At 36.4% G+C, this 25,265-nt stretch overlaps 2 protein-coding genes across 3 annotated transcripts in view; both read left to right on the forward strand.

The window, feature by feature from the left end:
* The first annotated feature begins 244 nt into the window (after positions 1 to 244).
* LOC123311569 (carbonic anhydrase 15-like) lies at positions 245 to 1,634 on the forward strand. The gene has a single exon (XM_044895606.1). It carries the CDS (start codon positions 278 to 280, stop codon positions 1,418 to 1,420), a length of 1,143 nt encoding a protein of 380 aa, XP_044751541.1. The 5' UTR covers positions 245 to 277; the 3' UTR covers positions 1,421 to 1,634.
* A 10,093-nt stretch (positions 1,635 to 11,727) lies between these two features.
* The window catches only part of LOC123312166 (LIM/homeobox protein Lhx3), a 39,025-nt gene continuing 25,487 nt past the window's right edge, over positions 11,728 to 25,265 (forward strand). For both annotated transcript variants that reach the window (XM_044896424.1, XM_044896425.1), the window contains exons 1-2: positions 11,728 to 11,888; positions 13,987 to 14,375. In XM_044896424.1, coding sequence (XP_044752359.1) covers positions 14,228 to 14,375 — 148 coding nt within the window. In that variant the 5' untranslated portion in view covers positions 11,728 to 11,888; positions 13,987 to 14,227. The remainder of the gene's footprint in view (positions 11,889 to 13,986; positions 14,376 to 25,265) is intronic.

The following is a 25,265-nucleotide window of genomic DNA, read 5'->3' on the forward strand; positions in this document are numbered from 1 at the left end:
TCATCAACCACATTCTTGGTAGATTTCTTCAATTTTATGATCGGAATTTTTCATTTATAAGCCGTAGAAAAATTTCAGCAGAGCCTTCAGATTCCTCAATGCTGAATGCATATCATTGAATAACTCAGCCTCTAGACTGATTACTGAAATGATTGTCATTTTGTTCCTTTTACTATTATCCACCTCCAAGTAAAGAAGAATATGAAATAAAGGGGTTTAATGCATCTGTCATGAAGGTTATGGAAATGTCAAGAAACCATGCACTTTCAGTTGGAAAATGGAATCACCAATTGATCTCTACGATGATATAATACAACATGAAGAAATAGAGCCATTAGTAATCGAAGATATCAATAAACAAATTTACGCAGAAATAATCAACACTGGCGAAGGCATTACCATCTCAGTATCTTCTCAAAATAGTCCAGTAATAAGGGGTGGAGGACTGCCATACCCCGAATACGTGGTGTCCCAAATAATATTCCGTTGGGATTCCGAACACACGATCAACAAGGAAAAGTTCGCTATGGAAATTCAGACTTTGACCATCGCGAAGGAATGCAGGAACTTCGAAACCGCTTTGACCAAGGGTGGTGTTGCCATTTTCTCCACCTTATACAGCTTATCCCGCTTGGAGAACCAAGGTTTGAATGAGCTCTTACCAATAATTCCTTTCATAAGTGATGAGATCGGTAGGGTAGTTCCGTATGACGTCATGAGGTTGAGTCATTTTTTTCCTGAGAATTGGAACGACTTTTACAGATACAACGGCTCACTGACGTTTCCCCCATTCTCGACTGGGGTAATATGGACTATTTTCAAAGAAAAACAACCAGTGACAAGACCACAGATGGGACTCTTATGTGATATCCAAGATGAAGACGGTAACCTCATTGTTTGGAACAATTCTGCATCTAGAAACGTTAAAACCGTATTTTATTCTTCTGGTAAGGTGAAAAGGAAATGCCAGTGTCCTCCTGGACATCGAAAGCACAAAATGCAGGTTGATGGTGATGAGGATAAGGATAAATATGATGTTGAGGAAATCATAAAATCGCAAGTTTATGAGGTATTACAAGAGACGCCTAGAAAAGATGGGATACTCAAGGAAGAAACTGCTGATTTGAATGACACCATTGCGAAAGATACGAATGTTCGGGAGGATACAAATAAAGACGATAAGAAAAAATTTGAGAAAGTCAGAATTGAAGGAAAAGAGGAATCTCTCGTACGTGAAGTGGACAAAACGACTCAAACTGAGGGAGAATGGGAATCCATATCACTGGCGGCGAGAAGTTATGACTTGGACCCATATCACAATGCTGGTCATGCTAATAAGAAGATATCAACAAGCGTTTCTTTCAAATTATCCCCAACTTCTGGTAGTGGAGAAAGTGGGGAACATACAAACAATGAATAGGATATCATCTGCATAGTCATGTTCTTATAAACTATGCCTCAACAAATAATATACTGATCTAACTAAAAATTTCTTCTCTTATATTGAAACCCATTTTACAAAGAGTTGTGGTATCTTGGACCACGTTTTATATAGTAATAAAATGAAGATCTACTTATATCAACATACTAGAAGGCCAAATTGAAAATGTCTATAATTTTCATTACAATAAAGAGTATAGTAGGAAATATAAAGTTTTTTCTTGGGATTGAGGATGATCGGTTCTTTTGTAAAACATGTTGTTGTTCAGGTGACGCATTCAATTGCTGTTAAGATGTAGATAATTAACATAGTGAAAGTTTATTACAATGTTAGTTTCTGCGTCTATCTTAATTGATTATTACGTTCCTTTATTGCATGCAAACAAAAAAAAACTCCTATGTCTTGCTCTTTTAGAAAGGTAGATTATTCTCAACTCTATTATTTGATTACGGTTTTTATTCTTGATTATTATTTGCCTCCAGATTTGATTGAGAAAATACGATAGGTAAATTCAAATCATTCTACGAAATATATCAATGAAACTTATCGTACATATTAATACGGATTTTATTGGCATATTAAAATGAAAAGATTCAAGAGATTAACAATAATCAATACAGAAATATATATATGGAATAAGTATTTCTTTCAGAGTATGCACGAAGTTTTCCAATCCTCATTTTTAAATTTTCGATATTGAGAGATTGATTCAAATCCTTCGATAATGAATCTGAACTGTTGAGATGGAGGATGCGTTTTTTCAAAATCACGACTATTAACAACCAACATTTAATCACATTCATGTATAATTCCGATTCTTGTATATGAAATCAAGAAAAACTGAAAGTTACTCCTGATCACCCTAATTATAAATTATTCCATCATCATGGATACAAATTGTACAGTCGACTAATTAGATAAGATGTAATTCTTCTTAAATGAACCACAAGAGAATGGCATGTCCAATTATATTCATGACTTTGAATGTTCCTTTCATTGCCACGGTTATTGTCAAGGCAGAAATATTTATTCGAATCGATTCTAATTGAATTGAAGGGAGATCCTACCGTGCTAGTGTTCTTAAAACGGTTATGGATCAGATTATAGAATCGAGTAGTAGGTACCACATCGAATTTTATTCTTATTGAACAGATTTCTTCATTCCGCAGTGCAGAAGATTATAATTGCCATATCATTTCAAAGGTTTCATTCAATTAAAAACACTGGGTGTTATGTTTTCTATGTTACTTCGTATACTATACTTTCATACCTGAATCAACGATTGAAAACAAATGGAAATAGATTCGTCAATCCAACAATTTTTTTTTGATTGAGCTTTTCTGGTGCCTGGCGAAAGTATGTTTTATTTCGTCTGAATTTTGGGGAAGAATTCGCAACAAGCAGCTCAAACAATCCATCGTCGAATGTCCAGGAATCCCATTAAGAATATTAAGCTCCATAAAAAGGTAATCCATCACGGGACGTAAAAAGGCAACATCTGAAGTCGCTGAAATTCAAGCTACCGGAGACTTAACTCAATTAGCTGCGGTTTGCTCATGCAGCATATTAACTGCACTTGCCACGCCAGTTCCTATCGCATCTATCCCATATCGTGAGAACGGGATGTTATGTAGGGGCTAAGCGGTTCCCTGCCCTGGGGACTAAACTCTCTGCTCTCTAATAGAATTACAGGATTGCTATCTGGCGAATGTCCTGCGTTCACCACCTACCAGACATCCTCTACGGAGGCGACACACTACGAACTTCAATCCTTGGAGATTTTGCTTACAACAATTAAACCCCCTATTCATGTGTGCATGGGAAACGCTCTGTAGCGAATATGCAGGGTAGTGCATGTCATGGAATTGAGTTCCAGGGATTAAACTGCGCCATATGAGTTAGGGATATTGACTTAAATTGCAGAAAAATATTGTTAAAATACGATTTTTGTGATGAAAATTCATATTAATATGATTTCAAGTTGCAAATTAATTTTAGCCTGTAGGTCTGCAGCGTTTACAGGGTGGTTAAGAAAAATCGAATAAAATAACGAAATTTTATTCCCAGAGAATTCACGGTACGGTCTAGCGTTATCGTCTAGAAATTGAAAAGCTTCACCGATATCAGCGTGAAAATTTGGCACAACATTGTCAATGACACGCTCCCTATAGTGTAAGGTGCGCCCGTTGAAACATATCCCGGTCCATACCATAACACTACCCCCTCGGAATGGATGGACTTCTTGGATATAGCGATGATTACGGGGTATGCGTGGGATTGTCCATACCCTTATTCTTCGAGAATCTGAAAATCGTCCATATCTGGATTCATCAGTGAAAAGGACACTACGCCATTGATCGTTCCAATTGATATGTTGCCTTGCCCATTCCAGTCTTTGACGCTTATGGTCACGTATTAATGGAACTCCTGTTAATGGACGTCTAGAACCTAGATTCACCTCTCTCAAACATCGTCTGATGGTTTCGATGGAAACTTGGACCCCCATCTGCATTTTGAAGAGTATTCCGTAGCATTCTACACATAGATGTAGGGTTTCATCTCGCCGAAACGGTTATGAAACGATCCTGAACAAGTGTTGTTTTTCGTCGCCTACCAAGCCTTGGTCTTTCCAACACGGAACCTGTCTCCCTGAACCTATTCCAAAGTCGAGATATCACACTTTGGCTGACTTGGAGCCTTTCCGCTACAACAACCTGAGTTAGGCCACCCTGTAGCACTCCGATAGCCCTATTAGCCTCAGGGTTTGTTTTTACGTCTTGGCATTTTCAGAAAACTCGTTTCAAATCGAAGCCGTTGATAAACTGACTTCATTTCAAAATAAGAACATTTATGAAGCATATGCAAAAAACCAAACTTCAGAAAAAAGGCGACCAGATTGACGAAATGTCTCATACTGATTTTTATTGGATCGATTCAAGTTGTTATTGAGTTTTAAATGATTTTACAGCGATTTTCTCGAAGATTACATACTCTTAAAAACGATTGAATACGACATCCCTAACTCTTGTGGAGCAGTTTATTTTGAAACGAACTGTGAATGGTGCTGAGTTTTGCCATCATCTTCCCATATCGAAATTCAGCATACAACTCTAAGGGTTCGTGGATTTTCAGAATATTCCTCAGACGGAGTAAACCAAACAAAAATACTATACAGGGTGTCTTTAAAAAAATGCGAGGGACTTAGGGAGATGATTCCTCGATGAAAATAATCAGGCGTAGTTCCTATAATTTTTTTTCGAAATCGACCTCCCTTCTAAGATACAGCCTTTGGAAGGCGATGAGGAGTTGACAGTTTTTATTCTTTTTTACGGTTTCTAAAAAACACTGTAGTCATAAAACTATACATAATATGAAGAACCAAGTAGATGTTACTCACATTTTAACAGTAGGAAACTGTCTATATTGTATTCATGTTGTCCCACTTGCTAGCCTCGGCTACGCCTCGGCAATTTGTGGGCTCGACTGTAATAGACAGTTTCCTACAGTTGAAATTCACGTTCAAGTAAGAGTTTGATGTAAAGAGAAAATGGGTATAACCATTTCGAATAATGAACTCAACGCAAATAAATCTGATTGCTGCTTGGAGGTATATGTGAATGGAAGAAGACTAAAAAGGAAACTCCTCACGATAAACGGGGCATCGCCAGACTTATTCCACATTTCATTCCGAAGACTGTGCAGCAGTTGTCGGAAATAAAGCAGATTAAAATAAAGAATTCACGCTGGGGGGCAGAAATTTTTGAATTATTAAATATGGCGAGGCTTTTTGAAGCGAGCGATATGCGGAAGGCCGTTGTTTGCTAATTCATTTATACAAACATCCCCCGGTTTGGAGGGGGCGGTTCTGGCGTTTTATCAAATTGAATTAAGCACCCTTCGGAAGTTGTCCCGTCTCTGTATTATACCGCAATAAAAACATTTCAGATTAATCTCTCTCTTAGCTCAAGTGAACAACGTGTTTCTCAGAGGGGGCCAGTTATGCCAACAATCGCAAAAGGAAAAGAGAATATCAGAGATCGATGGAAATTCCATCATCATGCTGTGATGTTATGTTTCAGTGCGAAAGGAACCAACAAATTCGTACCACAGAAAGAGAGAATAACAAAAACATTACGATAACTCCTGTAATTTTCACAGTTATGCTTTGAAACATATACAGGCTGGGCAAAATATTACAGGCTGGGGGATCTCGAGAACTATGAGAGCTAGAAGAAAACGGATGACACTTTTCGTAACTCTTTTTCAGAGTGAATGGTGGAAACCTTAGCCACCTACGATTCTTCGTTTTTGAGTTATTAGCAAAAAATGGGATTCCGAAGATTTCAAAAGGATCTCATAAGTTTTTTGTCTTTGAAGTTACAGATCTGAAACTTGAACCTTCTTCAGGCACTTTTTTTACGTAGAATCCACTGACGAGCTCGAAATATTTTTTTATTTCATTTTTTTAAGTACACACTTTTATTGAATTAGTTAGTTTTGAATTGGAAAAAATTTTTTGCCAGTAGATTTTACGTATAAAAGTGTCTAAGAAGGTTAAAGCTTCAGATCTGCAACTTTAAAGACAAAAAAGTTATGAGAACTAATAACTCAAAAACGAAGAATCGTAGGAGGCTACGGTTTTTGCCATCCTTTGTTTCTCTGGAAAAAAGCTCGAAAATGTGTCATCTGTTTTATTCTACCTCTCATAGTTCTCGAGATACTCTCAGTAGATAACGAATTTTGATTAGATGATTAGACTAGATAGATAACAGATAAAAACTTGAAAAGGAGTTCTGGGCTCGATTTTCGTGAAAAGTTCGTTAGTGGAAACCGTTTCACGATGTCTTCATTTGTCTTGAAGATATGTATAATCAAACTGTGATATTTGTCGATTTCGAAAATGTGCCATAACTTCTTTATTTTCGAAAATATCTTAAAACGATAAAAACTTTCTTCTGGCACCATTTCATTGGGAATATGACATAATAAATATTTTGTACTGAGGGTGGAAAAAAACAACTTCGTTCTTTCAAATAGGAATGCGTTCTTTTTTCCTTCGACATTTGAGTAAAGCTTAAAAAGATGAAGTGATAGAGTTTCAGGAGTGTCAGATGACTGGTTTCGTTATTGATTGATAATTATCAGCTATTCCCTGCATCTTCATAGTTTTGCTTGTAAGGTAGATCTAACATATGAAAATCCAAATCAATTTTATGAGAGTGAATGTTGAAATAATGTACATACGCCAATTCAACTTCTCGTGTCAAATTCAACATCCGCAATCAAGCCAATAAGCAGATAATTCGAATCACATGATGATTCCTACAATAGATACAAATTATTTTGAATGCATTTGATTACCATTGCGAAATATGGGATTTCTGCTGCATGAAAAATAACCGTTATTAGGTGAAAGTCTTGAACAGACTGTCGACCTATCGGCGTGAAAAATGATTAGGTTACAATCTTCTAGCAACATTCACTAGGAAATTATGTGCACGATCTTTTCGAAGAAGATTGTGATTAAACTGAATCTGTTACTTTGTAAAATACATTTTGCAATATGCACTTTCAGGGAGGGAATATTGCATACTTAACTAGTTTGTTGCTCTTTCTTATTTTAGCCTTTACATACTGTTTTTTCTTTGACCTTCTCCTTAATTATTCATTTCACTTTTTGTTTCAACTGAGCTTTTCCATTTTCACAATTTTATATGTAATTCCCTCCCTTAGAATGTCTGCTCACTCTAAATTCTGTCAGTTTTCTTGTTTCTAAGAAGAAAAAGAAATTGCTTGTCATCAGGTGCCATCTGCAGGGATTTAGGAAGGAAGAATCTCGGAAAACTCCACCATCAATGAACTTTAAACACTTCCTCTTCCTTATTCAAACTATTACCCATTTTCCAATCCATTCGATACCTGGAAAACCCTCCGTAGCCCTTATATAGCCTCCATTATGTAACTTTATTGCAGTTATATTTTCTTTCTTTCGGTTTCATTTGCTTTATGACTATCGATTGTGTTTTTCAGTACTTGGGGATTTTTCATAGCTTGTCGATGTGGCGTGTAGCTATGGCAACCCCATTCCGGCGTTGCCACACCCTCCCACATAATATACTCCACTTTCCCGCTTAGGCACTGGCAGCCAGAGCAGAGCAACATTTCAACTTTCTGCGGAGACCCATTTGTAAGGGATGTTCCTTTGAGGGCTCCTCGCTTCGCAAACATTTTTCTTGCATGATAGATTACATAATTTGTATCCGTTCTCCGACGAAAGTTCGCTATTCCTGGCGGAATACGGAAAATGTATAGACCCGGGGGTGGGATTTTCTTCCGGGATCAAAGGGGATTGTCTTTTGACTGACGTCGTTCTTCTTTGGACGTTGAATATTGAAAATGCTCTTGTTGCTTTGTTTTCTGCATACCTACCGTTTACGACAATAGAGGAGCTTCAGAACTGGCTGGGGACCTGTTAAGCAACAGCTTATCAACGTTGAATTTTGTATGATGCGAATCATCAAATTCGCTGAGAATTCATAAAAATATAAATTCCGTTAAGGAGGGTTTATATTGTCAAGAAGTTTATTTCTGTGAGTTTTTTGTGAATCAGTAAGAAACGTCGACTCATGACAGTTTATACCAACAATCCCTCAATTTCAAGGGACACCTAAGCCCAACTGACACTTAGCTACGATTTCTATCAATTTTTTGGGTACCTACCTATACTCAGATGCTAAGAGACGCCCTAGTTAATTGTTAGGGCTCAAAACTGAGACCTAAGAAAGGGCCAAATAACCAGTCTGATTGGTAGATAGCGTTCACGTGATATGTAAAATCCAAAGCAAAATTTAACTAAGAAATTGTCCGAGTTGAATCCAAATAGTCTTGCAATGTATATGGCTCAAGTTCCATCAGAAGCCCATGTATTTCTTTCTTGAAGAGTCGTTGGTTGTTGATTCTTCTTATTCTTGATGGCAGCTTATTGAAAAGTTTCATACATGAATACTTAGCTCCTTTTTCTGTTAGGGATAGCCTAAGCATACTGCATAGGATACATATAGTGACAGTCTCGGACATTGTAAGAGTGAGATGCTAAGTTCATTCTGAAATATTCCCTATTTTTCGCAAGGAACATCAAACATCTTCAATATAAAGTGCTGATGTAGTTAACACATTCATTTGTTTGAAGTGACCTCTGCAAGATGTTCTGAAACCTAATCTTTTGATTGTTCTAATCGCTCTCTTCTGACTTAAAAAAATTGTTGCTGCTGACTTTGCACTACCATAAAAAACTAGACCATATCTCATCAATGATTCAAAATTAAAAAAGTAAACAGGCTATTTTCATTCAAATAATTTGATAAACTATCAAAGCAGAGCTCAGTTTCTTATTCAGCTTAAATATATGACTTTCCCATGATAATACATCATCTACAATCAAACCCAAGAGCTTTGTTTCTCAACTTAAACTAATTTCCAAGTCGTTTAACTTTACCTTGTTTATATTTACTGGGTTAATTCTGTAGGTATGACACATAACACAATTTGTTTTGCTCTTATTCAATATCAATTCAGATCGCTATAAGGAAGAGTTTTTCTTTTCTTGTATAGGAAATTTCTTCTTAGTTGAAATAACCATGATAGTCAAACAGTTAAACTTAATACACTTTAGTCTTATTTACTGATTGATTTATTTCAATCATACATGTGGTTTTTGATTCATTTTTTTTCACACATTTTCACAATAATTTACTGAACATACTAATAATATCAATAGAAGTAAAAAAAAATATTACTACATGAATCCATTTCAATAATCTATAATGAACCTTATTTTCGAGCCTTAAAGCACATATTTGGGAGTATAGACCATATAATTGAAGCTGAAATTGAAAGACATTTCAACATTTCATCAAAAGAAATGGGAGAAAAACGATTAAAATGGAAAAAAATATTAAAAATCAGAATTCAATTCAATTAAATTAATAAATATTGGACAGAATCTATCAATAGGGCCAAAACATATTGTTTACACAAATAATCAGGGCTATTCCTGAAACTCCCTCGAACATACATACAATCACAATCTTCCGGCGAAACATAGTCGGAACTACCCCAAATAAATTTGAATCAAGTTAGAGAAAACAACCCCGTCAATCTGGAAGATGTGCCTCAAATGGGGCGTAATGCATATGAGGAAAACATATTTCTGCCGGAATATTCTCCGTTCCGACATCAAATGAACTAATCGAATTACTACCAACTTTCAGTGGAAATGAAGTTTTTCACGTCAGCGATAAATTTCGGAGGGAGATAATTCACAAATATAATTTCCAAGTTCATCGCTTAGGTGAATATTCATGATTTATCCGTAAGATAGTGTAGAAATGTTGTGTGCCCATTAACAGATCTTTTGCAGGGGTGGACTGGCCCGGAAGTGAATTGAAGATATTTCAGAAAGACTTCTTTCGCTAGATGTTTGGCCCAAAAATACCATCAGGGAAGGCGTTGCATTCTTTTAACGGTTCATGCTTCAAATCCATGGAATAGAATTGATGATAAGGATGCAAAATTGATTATCAAAATGAAATAGGGGAAAAATAATATTTACGGATATTCCTGGTGGAATGGATGAAGGACCGGTGATTCAAAAAACAAGATACCATCTACTTCAACTACTTGAACATCATTTCGATGAAACAAGGTGCAGATAAAGCATTATTTATACTCAAGACGAAGTATTTTTCTAGAGTAAACCTGCTCCAAACAACACTACAGATTACAGTCATAACCATCATTGAACCTCAAACAGGAAGTACTGAAGATTCTTCAACTTGTTGCAAGAATCAAATGTGAGAAATAATGGCGTTTAAAAGATGGGCTCTAAAACAAATTTACAGTTCTCTCAGATCTTCTTTCATTAATTTTTCCATACAACAACTAGATTCCTAGGCTTCTTGAAGTTTTAAAATAAGTGTACTTTTCTCAAGTAGGATTTCCTTTCTAAACAACTTCGTGTCCTCAACGGAAATACTTGTTAAGTGAAGTATGGTCTCTCCATTATTTTTGCAGGATCTGCAAGGATCATTTTCATCTATGCCAACCTTTATATTTTGACTTTAATGGTGGCCAATCAGTTGTTTCCGGTCTTTTCTACTTAGCTGAAATCTATTATTGAGTTATAATTCTACCATTCTGAAGGTTGCTTATCCTGTTCACCTGTTTAAAAGTTGGGAAACAAATACAGATGTGAAGGGTGTGAATTTTCTTCTGTTTTAATCATAAATAATTGGACAAGATGTGGAAGTCTCTTGAGTCGACATTTCTAAACCTAAGAACGTTTTTGATGGCTTCGAAAGTCTCTATGGCTGTTCTCTTCAATAATTGTTCAACATAATATGCTGGGCTCTAATAGGATAAAAATGAGTGTACAGGGTGGGCAAAATTCGTTGTCTACTGAGAGGATCTCGAGAGCTATAAGAGGTTAAAAAAATCGGATGACATTTTTCCTAGCTCTTTTTAGAGTTAAAAAGAGTGGTGAAAACCGTAGCCTCCTACGATTCTTCATTCTTGAGTTATTAGCAAAAAATGAGATTTTGTCTTCGAAGTTACAGATATGAAACTTGAACCTTTTACAGGTACTTTTTCACGTAGAATCCACTGACGAGCTAAAAATATTTTTTCATTTCGAATCATTTTTCGTTTTTTTAAATGCAAACTTTTAATGAATTTGTTAGTTTTGGATTGGGTAAAATCTTTTGTCAGTAGATTCTACGTATAAAAGTGCCTAGAAGGTTCAAGTTTCAGATCTGTAACTTCAAAGATAAAAAAGATAAGAGAACTTTTCGAAATCGTCAAAATCTCCTTTTTTGCTAATAACTCAAAAACGAAGACACGTAGGGGGCTACGGTTTTCACCATTCTTTGTTTCTCTCAAAAAGAGCTCGGAAGTGTGTCATCCATATTTTCTAGATCTTATAGTTCTCGAGATTCCCTCAGTGGACAACGAATTTTGCCCACCCTGTACAGCCAAATTGACCTGACATAAAATATAAACACAAGCATTTTCTGTGGTCAATTCGTGAGGGAATTCACCTGACCCAGAGCCGTCTCTGACGTCCCATCTCCACCCGACGTCGGGGGTGGATCCGAAGAAGAGCGCCGACGCCTGGCGTCTCGTGACGTCACAATATTTAGCCAAGACTGATTTCAATAATGGCGTCCTCCGTCGGAAGGGGTGGGGAAGAAGCGGCTCTCACTTCCAGTGAATCTCGGGGCTTGGGGTGAAACACTTAGTGAAATTAAACGAAGTCGACTAAGTTAACGTAAATTGAAAAATATCACCTACATGAGCCATACGTAACGCGAAAATTAACGGCCCACACCTCACGAACAAGTGAAACTACGCCGAAGACTGATACTGTGATTTCCTTGGGGTTACAGTTGGGGTAATTAGAGAATTTTCCGAATTTCCTTTTTCGATATAGATGTTCTATGTGTTAGATGTTGAAGGTTCTGTTTTTGGTCCTTTCCTCTGGATAATATCATCCACTTTTGTAGTTTTCACATGCTTTGAAGATCATTCAAAATTGAAGATACGCAATCAAAAAATTTGGTCAGTTACAGCAAAATCTGAATGAATATTGAAAGAAAATAGTAACTTTATGAACTCTATATCCTTTAAGCAATTTTTTTCTCATTTTCTGCACCATTCAGATGATATTTTGTGAATTTCCTCATTCTTCAGAATGATTCAGAAAGTGATGCTTTTTTTGTGTACATTTCAAAATACTCATATGGAAACACGAATTTCTAAAACGAAAACCGTTCATAAGGACATTAGTAGGTTCAAACTGATTTCTCACTCACAAGACTATATCGTTATTATCTCTTCAACTTGTTTTCACCAAAAAAAGATAAAGCTTTCAATATATTGAGCAAATACTGAAACAATTTCAATATCAGATTTAAAACCAACTTGTTTCTTTTATAAAAAATTCCCTGATATTAAGTGAAAAATTTCATAATTGATCTTTTCCTGGATTGCCAGATTTCCACAATTGATGTTGAATAAATTCAATTCATTCAATAATAAACAAAATGATAATAAATTCCTTCCTTATATCGCATACATTAATAGAGAATAGATATCATAATATGAATATCCAGAATAAAACTACCTTACTGTTCACTATTATGAAATTAAATGTCTTTGGATGGTGGCATTATTTTTTATGGATAAAGACTCTGAAAGCATATGTTCACTAGGTACTTCACCTCTGATACACTTTTAACCTCAACTCAATCAGGTGTTTTCTATTGGGAGTTGCGTGACTAGTGCACATTCTGTAGGAACCACTCCCAGTCAAAGTCACTAATTCAATGTACATCCACCGTTGCATAAAACCACCCCATGTGGCAATCTCAATAATGTTTCAAGCAAACTGATCCATCCAAGGATAAACAGTAGTTAGCAAAATAAAATCCATATTCCCCTATCAGCACCAATCATTCTTTTTTCTTCATTTTCCTATTGCATTTTAGCTAAATCTCAAGGTTTTTTTCATCCAAATTCAAGTTATTTTGAGGGGTTTCTGGTTGTCTAAGAAAATCTTTTTCCAATCGCCCGTCATACTTCTGTGCAAGGTTGCAGATGTTTCTGTGGGGCTACAGAGCCAGAATGAGCATTTTGTGTTCACATTCACAGAACTAATGATTTTGTGATTTTGTGTTTACACTTCGAGCTTATCGGCGTTATGAAAAAAGAAATCAATCGATTACTGAGAAGTTTCACAATTAATCTATAGCTAGTTTTTTCGGTAGAAAATAATCTTCGAATAGAATGAGAGACTGGTAATGTATCTATTTGGAAAAAGAGTGAATGCTGTGGTCTTCAATCTTTCGGATAAGATTATTTTCCAATTCACGTAAAGTAGCTTCTATTCTATTATACATTTAAGATTCGAGAAAACTCAAACTATAGGCTAAAGGCTTATAATGTCTAATTGAAGCAAAATTTGCCTTCTCTTTGTTTTTATGAAACTGTGAAATCTTGTAGTGGGTGAGTATTTTAATCTTGAAAAAGTTTTAAGTGGATTCTAAGAGCTGTTGTATGGTTACAATTAATGTAGTTCAAATGATTCTTTCAAGGAAACGTATTCAGATGGTCGGAGTGGATACAGGATTTGTGAGTACGAATGTGTCACGTACAGTGTGTAAACAGGTTTTCTTTTTCTACTAGAGACCAAAAATGTACTGTTTCGGCAGATCTACTTACTGTGGTATACCACAGTGTGGTGTTCAGTCCCATTCGTTCATATTCTTGAGATCTTTCAAGGAATTAAACTGCTGGCATCTAAAGGCATGTCACTTTAGTAAACGAAGCTATAATCATCGGAGCTGACTACTTGACGGCTTTGCTGCTATGATCTCAGAACCTATGTTTCCTTAAAGCCAAACTTCTTAATTTTGAAGTTACTTCTAAGTCTTGATAAGAAGATCTGCCATCACCACACCCCTTTTGACCAACTTCTCTCATCATTTCAGGATGGGCGATTCAACAATATCCGAATTCTGGCAGACGCTGAGCCACTCGAGAACGGAGGACTAGATTTGAAAGCCAAATGAGCAGATAACCCATATCGGACGCAAAAGTGGGACTCCAAATCCTCGTAGCAGATGCATAAAGAAATTCGCGAACCGTAGTTTGCGGTGTGATAAGATAAAACGAACAGATAAAGATACTGTGATCTGTGACCGTCTCGTGGTACGGGCCTTCTGAAGGGATATGTCCATTTTGGATCAGAGCCGTGGTCTGCCGCATCTCCCTGGATTACCCCCAGGTGGACCACCGATGATACCGCCGCACCCCATGGAGGGACCACCTAGCTCTGACGTTCTGCTGGCGCTGTTGGCAAGGAACAAGGCGCTGGAAGGTAAGCTGTGAGAACACGTGCGACAGTTTATCATTGAATTTTTTCAATTTACTTTCTTCGTTACAAAGTTGAAACTTCCTAGGAACGTAGAAACTAAAATTCCCCCTCTCTGGTTTCGAAAGTATGAGAAAAATTGATTTGGGTTCTCCAAGATTCCTCATTATCAATTGTTTTTAGCCCTTATTCACATATACAGGGTGAGTGTTTGACCCTTGCAAATATTTCAACAGTAGATTCTTGAGGTCAAAAGAAATACTTTTTTCCTTTACCATTTTTGCCGAATTGACTCGGTTTAAAACTTCACAAACAGTTTTAACGAATGGAATGAATTTCGGAATATAGTTTTTCATTTATTTGATGAACCGTTTTCGAACACAAAATTAAAAAATATCAGCCACGTCTTCCACTTTTCTCATTATGACGACCACGAACCATAAAAATTCTTCATTCGAAGAACCCCACTCTTGAAACTAAATTAAAATATTTGTACGTTTTGTAAAATAAAAGTATTCTTCATATTTTCTGGTATAATCCGCCGTTTTCGAGTTATTTGATGTTCAAAAATTGAAGAGTATCTATGAGACTTGAAAAATTGGGTACTTTGGCTGAATACAACTCTGTTTAAAAGGTCCACAGATGTGTAGTGTCACAGATTTAGCTAGTTTTTCTGAAGGTAATTTTGTTTTTCTAGGGGTGGTACAGCTCATTATGAAAACTTAAATTGGCTATATCTTTTTATCAGGGCCAAACCGGAAAAATGGTATAGAAAAAAAGTGTTTCTTTCGACCTCAAAAATCTATTGTTAAAATATTCGTACGAGTCAAAGACTCACCTTGTATATGTTCTCAAACCATCCATATTGTTGTACTATAAGTCTTGAGGTAATTTTTGGGAAGGTAGAGTGTGTTTCATGTAATTGAGTCACCGAATGTTGAGCAAAATATTTGATAGCATTTTCACGGTCTATCCAAACATGCAATGCGAAAAGCTTTGGCACATGCCATGAAATTCTACAAATTCGACTGGTTTTCAAATTCAAATGGTATAGATAACTTCAATTTCAGTTTCTGGCCATAAATGTTTTCACAATGATAGCCTCATGAGAGGACAGGTTTTCCTTTTACCCTTCTGGTCTTTTTCTAAGAACATTCTCTCTCAAATGGTTAAAAGTCGTGTTAATCTTATCTGATAAGTAAGTATTAAATACAATTCTTACTTCATCACCAAGAGTTTCCCTTGGTATAAATATATCACTGTGATAAACTAAAGAAATTGTCAACATCACCTAATACAATTCAATCGATTCTTAAGAAACCAGAAATGAATGCCAGCAATGAAATGGGTTGTCAGCAGCTGAATTTACCCTGAAGAATTTACCTACTGTAGTTCAGCTACTGGAGAATAGTTTGATGTAATCGATTCATTCAAAATACAGATATACGTATGCATCGTAAACCTTAACGTCCATTCACATAATCAAATGTGAAGTTGCTTCAAGCTTAAAGCTCCTTTAGTGTCATTTTTAGTAAGGTTAAAGGGAGCTTCAAAATTAATGTTTGATTATAACTGTCCCTTAATAACGTATAGAAAACAATCAGTTATCCACCATCCATTGAACACTGATTCACAACATCGTGTGCCTCAGTATCAGCACAAAAACGAAAAATTATACACCACCCCCATGAAACTCATTTGTAGTATTCCCGAAAAGGAAACTTACAATACAGGTCTCGTGTCTCGGACACGTGCTGCCAAATTGAATGGAGCAACTGTTAATCGTCGGGGAATCCCCTTCGAAGGCCAACTGTTGACACCGAATTCACCACAGAACACTTCCGGATATTCAACAATGGTCTTCCTGTTACTCTAAATCTGTGTTTCCTGTGAAACTAAACGGGTGTAAGGGGTGAATATGTCGTATCATGCGAAATTACTTTATATTTTTGAACCATCGCAAGCTGGTGTCTCTATATACAATTCAGGGGAAATCAACTTAGGATTAGGAATATTTCAACGTTCAAATTTTTCATAGGGATTCATTCTTTGAGGGTTTTTGATTGGAAATGATGGTTTTTCTCAATAAATTTGGAGGCATTGAAGAAAGATGCATTCGTGACAGCCAAACTCAAAAATTTTCATCGATCAGCTACCAGAATCCTTAGTTTATGAGTTATTGGACCCCACCGGTCTCAAAGCATTTACTAATATTTGTTAGGTACCAGTTACAAGTCGATTTAACATGTTTTCCTATACGATTAAGTAGTACATGAAGAAGATACACACCAGAAACCCAAAACACATTTGCATTTCTTGTGTAATTGAATATGAAAGACGTATCTTGCAGGAACATGTTTAACAACAAAGACGCTACCTTTATCGTCTCTTCGAGCCTTAAGAGTTGCAAATTAATCTTAGAACGCATCAAAGTGGCCTACAAGCAAGCCTCTGGGAGATATGTAAAAGAAATTTGTTCTGCACTCATTTCAATCTTTCGCTATTATCAAATGTTTAAGGTGACCAAACAATTTAGGCCAGCTCTTGTAGGTATAAGTCTAACAAGTGTGGTGAAAAGATACTTCAGTGTCGGAATATCCGAAATATCATATGAGAGTCTAAAAGACCTTGCAGTGACCATGTCTAGGTGTCGTTTGAAGCTCAGAAGGTTGTCATGGAGTTTATCCTTCGCTAGAATAGGATCAGAATTTTTTGGCCGTTTCTACGATTCGATGAAACCAAATTAAGCATAATTTTTTTTTGGACTCCTACAGGCTGGCCTCAGAAGAATCTTCTGCAGGCGGTTCTTTGACAGACTGATTTCAATGCTACCTGAAGCACTCACGCATATGTTCCTTTGTAGAAATGTCATTTGGGCCCGAAGGATAGAATGATTTTTCCTATCTTCTACTGTTAATTATTTTTCAGAAGCCATCTTTTGGACGAACTTTTTGAAATTCTCATGGCGGTGATTATCCTAGCTGAACGTGAATCTAAACATTATCTCTTTCTCACGCCACAGAGCTCCATCGCGACACCCCAAATCGGAGGCAAACAAATATCAATTTTTTTAACGTTTCAATATGCATTAAGACCTTGGAGTGCATCTCCTAAATGCGCGTTCGATGTCAGCATGTCACCAGTCCTCCTAAATATCTAATTACACAGTATACGATAAAATACAAGTGCGAAGGCGGATCGACCACCGGACCATCTTTTTGCGGGGTGCGTGCCAAGGGTTGTCGGGTGTTTGTACGCTTTTTACGCCACGTGCCACAGAACCCACCCTGCACGTGTGGCAGGATTCCGGTTACCGACTAGTCCGGGCCTTGGGCGTATTATTCCGTTCACATGGGAAATCTGTTACAAGGGCTTAATCTTCCTTCGTTGGGCATAATTGAGTTAGAATCGATGCGCTTTTCTGATATTTGGGGTGGGATTTGCGTGCATCCGATTTTTCTGCCTTAGACCGTAGACTCTTGCTAGTAGAGATCTTCAAGCTCTGCATGATGGCCATCGAACTGTAAAAAAAGAACGCATATAAAACCTAGCTGATATTCTGATTTAATGTAACCACTTGTCAATGAGGGAACATTGAAAGGATTTCATGAGTTGAAAAACTAAAGGACTGAAAAGAAGTTCTGAAAATAAGAAAAAATTCAAACCAATTTAAGAACAAGAGAGGCTCCAAACAAGGGCAAAAATGTTTTCAACATTTCTTTATTCAACTATCATGAAAAATAACAATTTTGAAAACTAAAATGCTAACAATATACCTAGGGTGATTCACTGTTATGGCCTATTAGAAATTTATGGAAAACTGATCGCAATTCGGTTCTGAACTGATGGCAGTTTCAAAAAAATACCACAATTCAGGTAAAAACTCCAAGGTTTATGGGTTATTGGATTCTTTATGAAAAAATTGTGAAAATTTAAAGTCACAGTTCTTTTAATATTTTTGCTGAGGGGATTTTCTTCAAAAAAATCTTAAACATTTTAAATTTTTCCATTATGCACCTACACTGCATTCACTTTATTTTAGCACTCGGTTGGCCATGGAAATTTGACACATTTCACTCTGTATAGTACGAAAATGTGGGGTTATGGCGCTTGTCACAACATTTTTCGGTTTTAAATCAACGCTATGTTGCCCGTTCAACGTTAAAGTTTCTGTAATTACGTATTTTATCACAATGTCGAATCTCTTCGGAAAATATGTGACGAACATAATTGAGGTTTATACAAACTGATTGAAGGCATACCAAATCTAGTTATTTGCATGGAAAATACAAGAGTTAATGTTCGTTTTCTTCTTTGGCTAAAGTTTGAATACGTATAGGACAAGTCAAATGAAAAATAGAAAAATCAATTTTCGAGAACTTATTCTATGATGACATTCATCGAAAATCCTGTAGTAAACTTTTCACATTAATTCACTCAAACATAAAATTCTCAAATGACACCACTTTTTTGGGTCTCCCAATAGAAGGAAATTCTTTGTCATCCTCCAACTTCAAACTAAGATGAATACTATCTAATGAATATTTGAACGTTTGGTAAAATGAAAGTATATTCTTCTTATTTTATCGTATAATGCGCCGTCTTAGAGCTATTTGATGTTCAAAAATTAAAAAGTATCTGTGGAATTTAAAAAATTAGGTACTTTGGCTGAACACAGCTGTGTTTAAGATCCACAAATGCGTAGTGTCACAGATTTAGCTAGTTATTCTGAAGATAATTTTGTTTTTCCAGGTGTGGCACAGCTCATTATGAAAACTTAAAATGGCTATATCTTTTTATCAGGCCGAACCGGAAAAATGGTATAGGAAAAAAGTGTTTCATTTGACCTCAAAAATCTACTGTTAAAATATTGGTACTAGTCAAAGACTCACCCTGCATTGTAATAAGTATATTTGGCATCAAGAAATTTACATTACACGTCAAATAAAAACAAATAAACATTTCAACCATCTATAGATGTCTTCAATTGAATATATGTATAGTACGGTTCATCATAAAATTTTCTTGTAAATCAATGCATTCGAATTCTTGATATCATCTGGCATGTGATTAGACAATTTAGGCCCCCAGAAGTCCGCACTTGGATTGGGTTCTCTTTTCTTAGGGTGAAGGTAAGGTATATTGATAAGTTACAACTATATCTTGCTTCCTCAGCAGAAATAGTCTAAAAAGTGTGACCTCCCGTTTTCACCATTTTTTTTCCATAGTAAGCAAACAAGGAACTGATTCTGCAATGAATTAGCTATCAATGCGTAAAAAGAAAAAAGTTCATTATTAGTTAAAATCCTCTAATCAGCTTTCTCCGATTATTAATAACTTTTCGAAGAAGTGACTCAAGCTAATCCATCAATCTTTCTGTTATGATGAAAGTCATCCTCTGCATATAACGTACCAGCATAATTGGGGCTATCTTGTTCAATTATCAACCTAATTCGCTGAAGTATCGGCAGCTGAACTCAGCGGGGTGTCCCTGGATCATGAACCCCATCTATTTTGACGTATTAGCGCCGAGAAGGTTTGCAAGTTGGCTTTGTTTCATCATCTGGTGTGTCAGGATCTCCGTGCTTGTATGGCGTTATGGTACGGTTTCTTCCTTCCAGGATCGGATCTAGTTTCGTTGGAATAATCGAAAACATCCCGAATCGAACAACTTTTAATCGAAGTTAATTTGGTTGTTACATAATTACATTGTGGAAAATCAACATTCATTACTTGGATTGGTTCAATCTTACAGGTACACTCATGAATGTTTCATTTCAAATAGGAAAACCTGGTCTTGATTGCACCAACCCTCAAATGCACCCCTGATATCACATGATCTGTAGTGCTATACAGTCTGGCTTCTTCCCTTTAAATGTAACAACTACCACTAAACCATCTGCCGGCGTATATGATTCACCCTATACACAATGTTATGGTCATTTACCTATCTGACTTTTGATCGGAATTGGTGCCGTCCGGCCGAGAATTTGAATAAAATATGAACATGGCCAAGTAGGACGTGTCAATACACTTACGTAATTGAAATAACGCGTTCGAGTGGTGCATTTTTCATGACATGATTGTTTTCGTTTGGGGTTGTCCTCACATTTTGGCCCGATTGATCGAACATCTGTGTAATTACTCAATAGAAAAACAAGTTCTTTTGGTTCAATTCAGTCCGAAGGAATTCATTATTTTTTGGAAACTCATGCTTCGCACAAAGATGACACTTGTGTTTTGTCCCACAGATGACACTTGTGATTCAACTGATGTTCGATGCCTAGGAGTCCAACAGAGTTGATCATATTATGGAAATTGAGGAGGAATTCCCAATAAAACAGACAGACTCTGTCAAAGAGGATCATATTACGCTAAACATGAAGTTATCCACTTCAAGCTTTTCAACCACCTTCTACGAATAGTCATTATGTCCACTGTCAGTTTCCGTCCTTCCCCACAAACACTTCATTATTCCTGTTTGAGTAAACAAAATCCGATGAAACCATCATTCGCTCATACGTACACCAAAATAAACAAAACAAACAGAATTAAAATTCATATAAATAAAGCAAGTGGTATTATGAAATCAAACCACAGGGGTGGTGCAGTTTACACAGAGGGTTTGCAGTATAGAGGCGGGTGGCTTTCATATGGTTCTTCCTGATGCTTTGATATATAATTTGTACCTCGCTTCGTCAGGCATATTCAGCGGGCTCTCTGGAGAGATAATTTAGGAAGGAATATTGATTAGAACTGCTGGCGAATAGATCATGCGTTCCTAATTATTGACGGATGGCTTCGGCTGTTGTTCATTGGGGAATTTGCGGCATACTTAGCGTGAATTTTACCATTCGGAATCAATGCTCGTTATCAAGGGTTGAAGCAAATAGAAAACCGGAAGCATACTACAATTTATTACATTTTTATAATAATTTACATCATCAGGTCCGAATTTTATTTCATAAGGTCCTTTCGTTTGCATATAGTGTAGCACTTTTCTACACTCGATTTTAGTATTCGTTTGCTGATTGAATTTACACCAGTGTAGAGGAGGTGTAGTTTATCTAGATCTCCTTTTGACTATGTGTAGATAAACTACACTTTCTCTACACTGGTGTAAATCAAATTGAGTGTAGAAAAGTGCTACACTTTTTATGCAAACGAAAAGATCTATAGTTAGTTAGCGAGTTATACATGTTTGGTGTAGATTCTATCCAAAGCTACACCACCCACTTGTAGTTTTTAAATGAACTGAGATAGAGAAATAGGACTCATCCACTATATGTATTAGTCTTCAGCTCTCTTCTCAAGATCTTGGAGTAACAAAAGTTTAAAAGAAAATCCTTTCCAAGGGAGACCTTAAATCATGTTGAATAGATGTTGTAGATATAGGTATTTGATGAATTGAATACCCATTCGAAGTTATACTACTATTTCTTGTAGATAAAAGAAACAAAAACACAACAACATGTTAAGTAAAATTACACAAACCAAATTTTCATATCTTTACTTCGACAGCACTTCAAAGTCTTGAATATGACGTAGGAAATGTCACCAATCTTTGTCTTCCTAGCCAGAAAGATGGGTAAAGAAGGAGGAAGGGTGTTTTGTGAACTGCATATTTCAAAATACACTGCGCAAAAAAATTAACGCACATTATGAAAATCTCAAAATTATTTTACAACTGAAGGTGTTCTCAATGATAATTATTTTTATCAGAATTATGCATGCATATGTTATCCACTTTCAACGGTTTTCTTCAATACAGATGTTTTTTCCCAGCAGGAATAAAAAAAGATGATATTATCAGATTTTGAATGTATTGGCTCCATTCTAAAATCAGTTGTTCTCGATCAATTCTAGTGATCAATAGTTTTTCTTTCGTTTGATTTTCTACACTCGATCGCTATGCAACGCGAAACACGCAATTTGACCCAAGAGGAATGTGCCCAAGCGGTAGTTTTGCGAGAAGAAAGGTGGAAATACACAAGAATTGCAGAAAGGTTTGGAGTTTCCCATACAAGTGTGTCAAGAATGTTGAAGCGATTCAGGGAGACAGGTATGAATATCCGAAGACCAGGACAGGGTAGACCACGGCTAACAACTGCCATTCAAGAACGTTACTTGAGAGTTTCTTCGTTGAGACAACGGTTTGCAACCGCTCGCCTCCTTCAAATTCAGCTTGAGCAAACTCATGAGGTGCAAATTAGCACTCAGACAATAAGAAATCGCCTCAGAGAATATGATTTAAGGCCTCGTGTCGCGGCAAGAGGCTCAGCTCTTACCCCAGCCCATCGAAGGGAGCGTTTGGATTTTGCGAGAGAGCATATCCATTGGGAAGATGACGATTGGGAAGAGTTCTCTTCACAGATGAGTCTAGATTCTGCCTCTACCATTGTGATCGACGTTCCCTTGTATACAGAAGTCCACATGAAAGATATGCTCAGTGCAATTTCCTGAATACCTACTACTGGTTTCGGGGGAAGATCGATTATGGTATGGGATGGAATATCTTTGACTGCTCGCACAGACCTAGTGGTCGTTGATAATGGAGCTATGAATGCTGATAAGTAGGTATATAAGGAACATTCTTGAAGAGCATGTAGTGCCATTTGCCCCATACATTGGTGAAAATTTCATTTTTATGGACGATAATGCCAGACCCCATCGTGCGCGCATCGTTCAGGAGTACCTTGAAGAGGTTGAAGTCTCTCGAATGGAATGGCCAGCAAGAAGTCCAGATCTCAATCGGATTGAGCAGGTTTAGGACAACCTTAATAGAAGGCTGAGAAGTTCAGAAAATCATCCAGCTATTCTTAGGACTTAGGAATCCAACTCGGAGAAATCTGGGAAGGATTAGATCAGAACATTTTAAGATCACTCATTTTGAGTATGAACCGTCGTTGCTGAGCTGTAATTAACGCAAGGGGTGGAAATACCAAGTATTAAATCACTTATCAGCATTTCAATATTTTGAAAATTGTTCATTTATCTTCTTCGGTGAAATCCTGAATTTTTCTTACATTTAATGTGTCTTGTTTCGTTCGAAATCTTCCCGAGAGGACATAAAAATAAGTTATAAAGTCAATGTAGAGTTAACTTTCATTAAAATTGAGATTTTCAGAATGTGCGTTAATTTTTTTGCGCAGTGTATAAAGTGGAAAAATATTCTTTTTTCCTTGTTCTCCAGTCCAAAGGATGTCATACTTTCAAGTGATAAAACCAAGAGTAACAAGTTATCAAGATAACAATGAGCAAAGGAAAGAACCAATTCAACAGTATAAGATCACAAATAATGGTATACTATACTATTAGGACTATTATCAGCTGGTCAGGTGACTGTGTCTCTCGAAGAGCTTCAGAAAAAAACTCAATCGCCAATTTCAACTCCCCAAACTATCGATTTCGAGCGAAAGTACCAGGGATGTCCCCCGCAATAGTCTTTATGAGTGCATTTCGAATCCATGATAACAGCCATTATGTGAAAAGTAGAAACGACAAAGGACACCAGATGGCTGAAGCTGATTTCTGACGTTTCCCCTTCGATATTGGACTCATTGAAAACATCAATGGGTAACAGGTAACTCTGAGTGCGACAGGTGGTCCGAATGTAACACTCACATAATAGGAAATAAAAGCGTCGTCTAGCTAAGTACATCCGATTTCTCTTTTTTTTATTAGACTGAATCGTATAGGTATTGGACTAAATGGGTCTACAATATGGCACTTGCAAGATGATGGGATTGGGCAATTATTTCCCAAGTATTTTCATTAATTGTACAACTCAATGTGATATTGGAAAATCTTTTGTTCGTTGTTTGGGGCCATTGGAGGTATCGCAAAAAGACGACCAAAACTATAAATGAGTTTACTATTACTATATCCACCGTGCCTATACTCCATTCATTTTTATTTTAGCAGTCGGTTGGCCATGGAAATTTGACACATTTCACTCTGTATAGTACGAAAATGTGGGGTTATGACGCTTGTTAAAACATTTTTGAGTTTTAAATCAACGCTATGTTGCCCGTTCTACGTAAAAGTTTCTGTTATTACGTTTTTTATCACAATGTCGAATCTCTTCGGAAAATATGTAAGACGAACATAATTGAAGTTTATACAAACTGATTGAAGGCATACCAAATCCAGGTATTTGCATGGAAAATACAAGAGATCAGTATAATATCATAATATGCACTAGCTTGAGGAAAGTTAATGTTCGTTATTTTCTTTGGCTAAAGTTTGAATACGTTACATCAGTTGTAGATTTCAAAAATATTAACCCGAAGATGAAATGCATATGATGCAGTGGTTGGGAAATGGTATCTCCCGAAGGATTTAACAGATAATTACAAGAATGTTAAATTCCTCAACAAAAATCATCTTGCATCAATATAAGTAAAAGGAATTAGTTCCAAGTCAAGATGAACTTCACCTTCGAACAAAAATTTCACATAAATTAACAATCAACAGGACAACTGGCGCGTATTTGTGGCTGTTCATCTTAATACATTGATATAATAATAATAATTAGGTATTCATTGGTACCTTAAGACATTTACAATGTATAGGACAAGTCAAATGAGAAATACAAAAATCAATTTTCGGGAACCTATTCTACGATGACATTCATCGAAAATCCTGTAGTAAACTTTTCGCATTACTTCCCTCAAACATAAAATTCTCAAATGCCACCACTTTTTTGGGTCTCCCAATAGAAGGAAATTCTTTGTCATCCTCTTCATTCACAATCTTTCTGATTGTGGAAATATTCAGCTGAAATATAAGTCATTTAAATAGATTCAGATGAAACATAATATAAATTCTCTGACATTGAATATGTTCGCTACCGTCTAGTATTGTAGATTTTAGAATAAAAGGGTATAACTATTT

Source organism: Coccinella septempunctata, chromosome 4, assembly GCF_907165205.1.
Source record: "Coccinella septempunctata chromosome 4, icCocSept1.1, whole genome shotgun sequence".
NCBI classification, from domain to species: Eukaryota; Metazoa; Arthropoda; class Insecta; order Coleoptera; family Coccinellidae; genus Coccinella; species Coccinella septempunctata.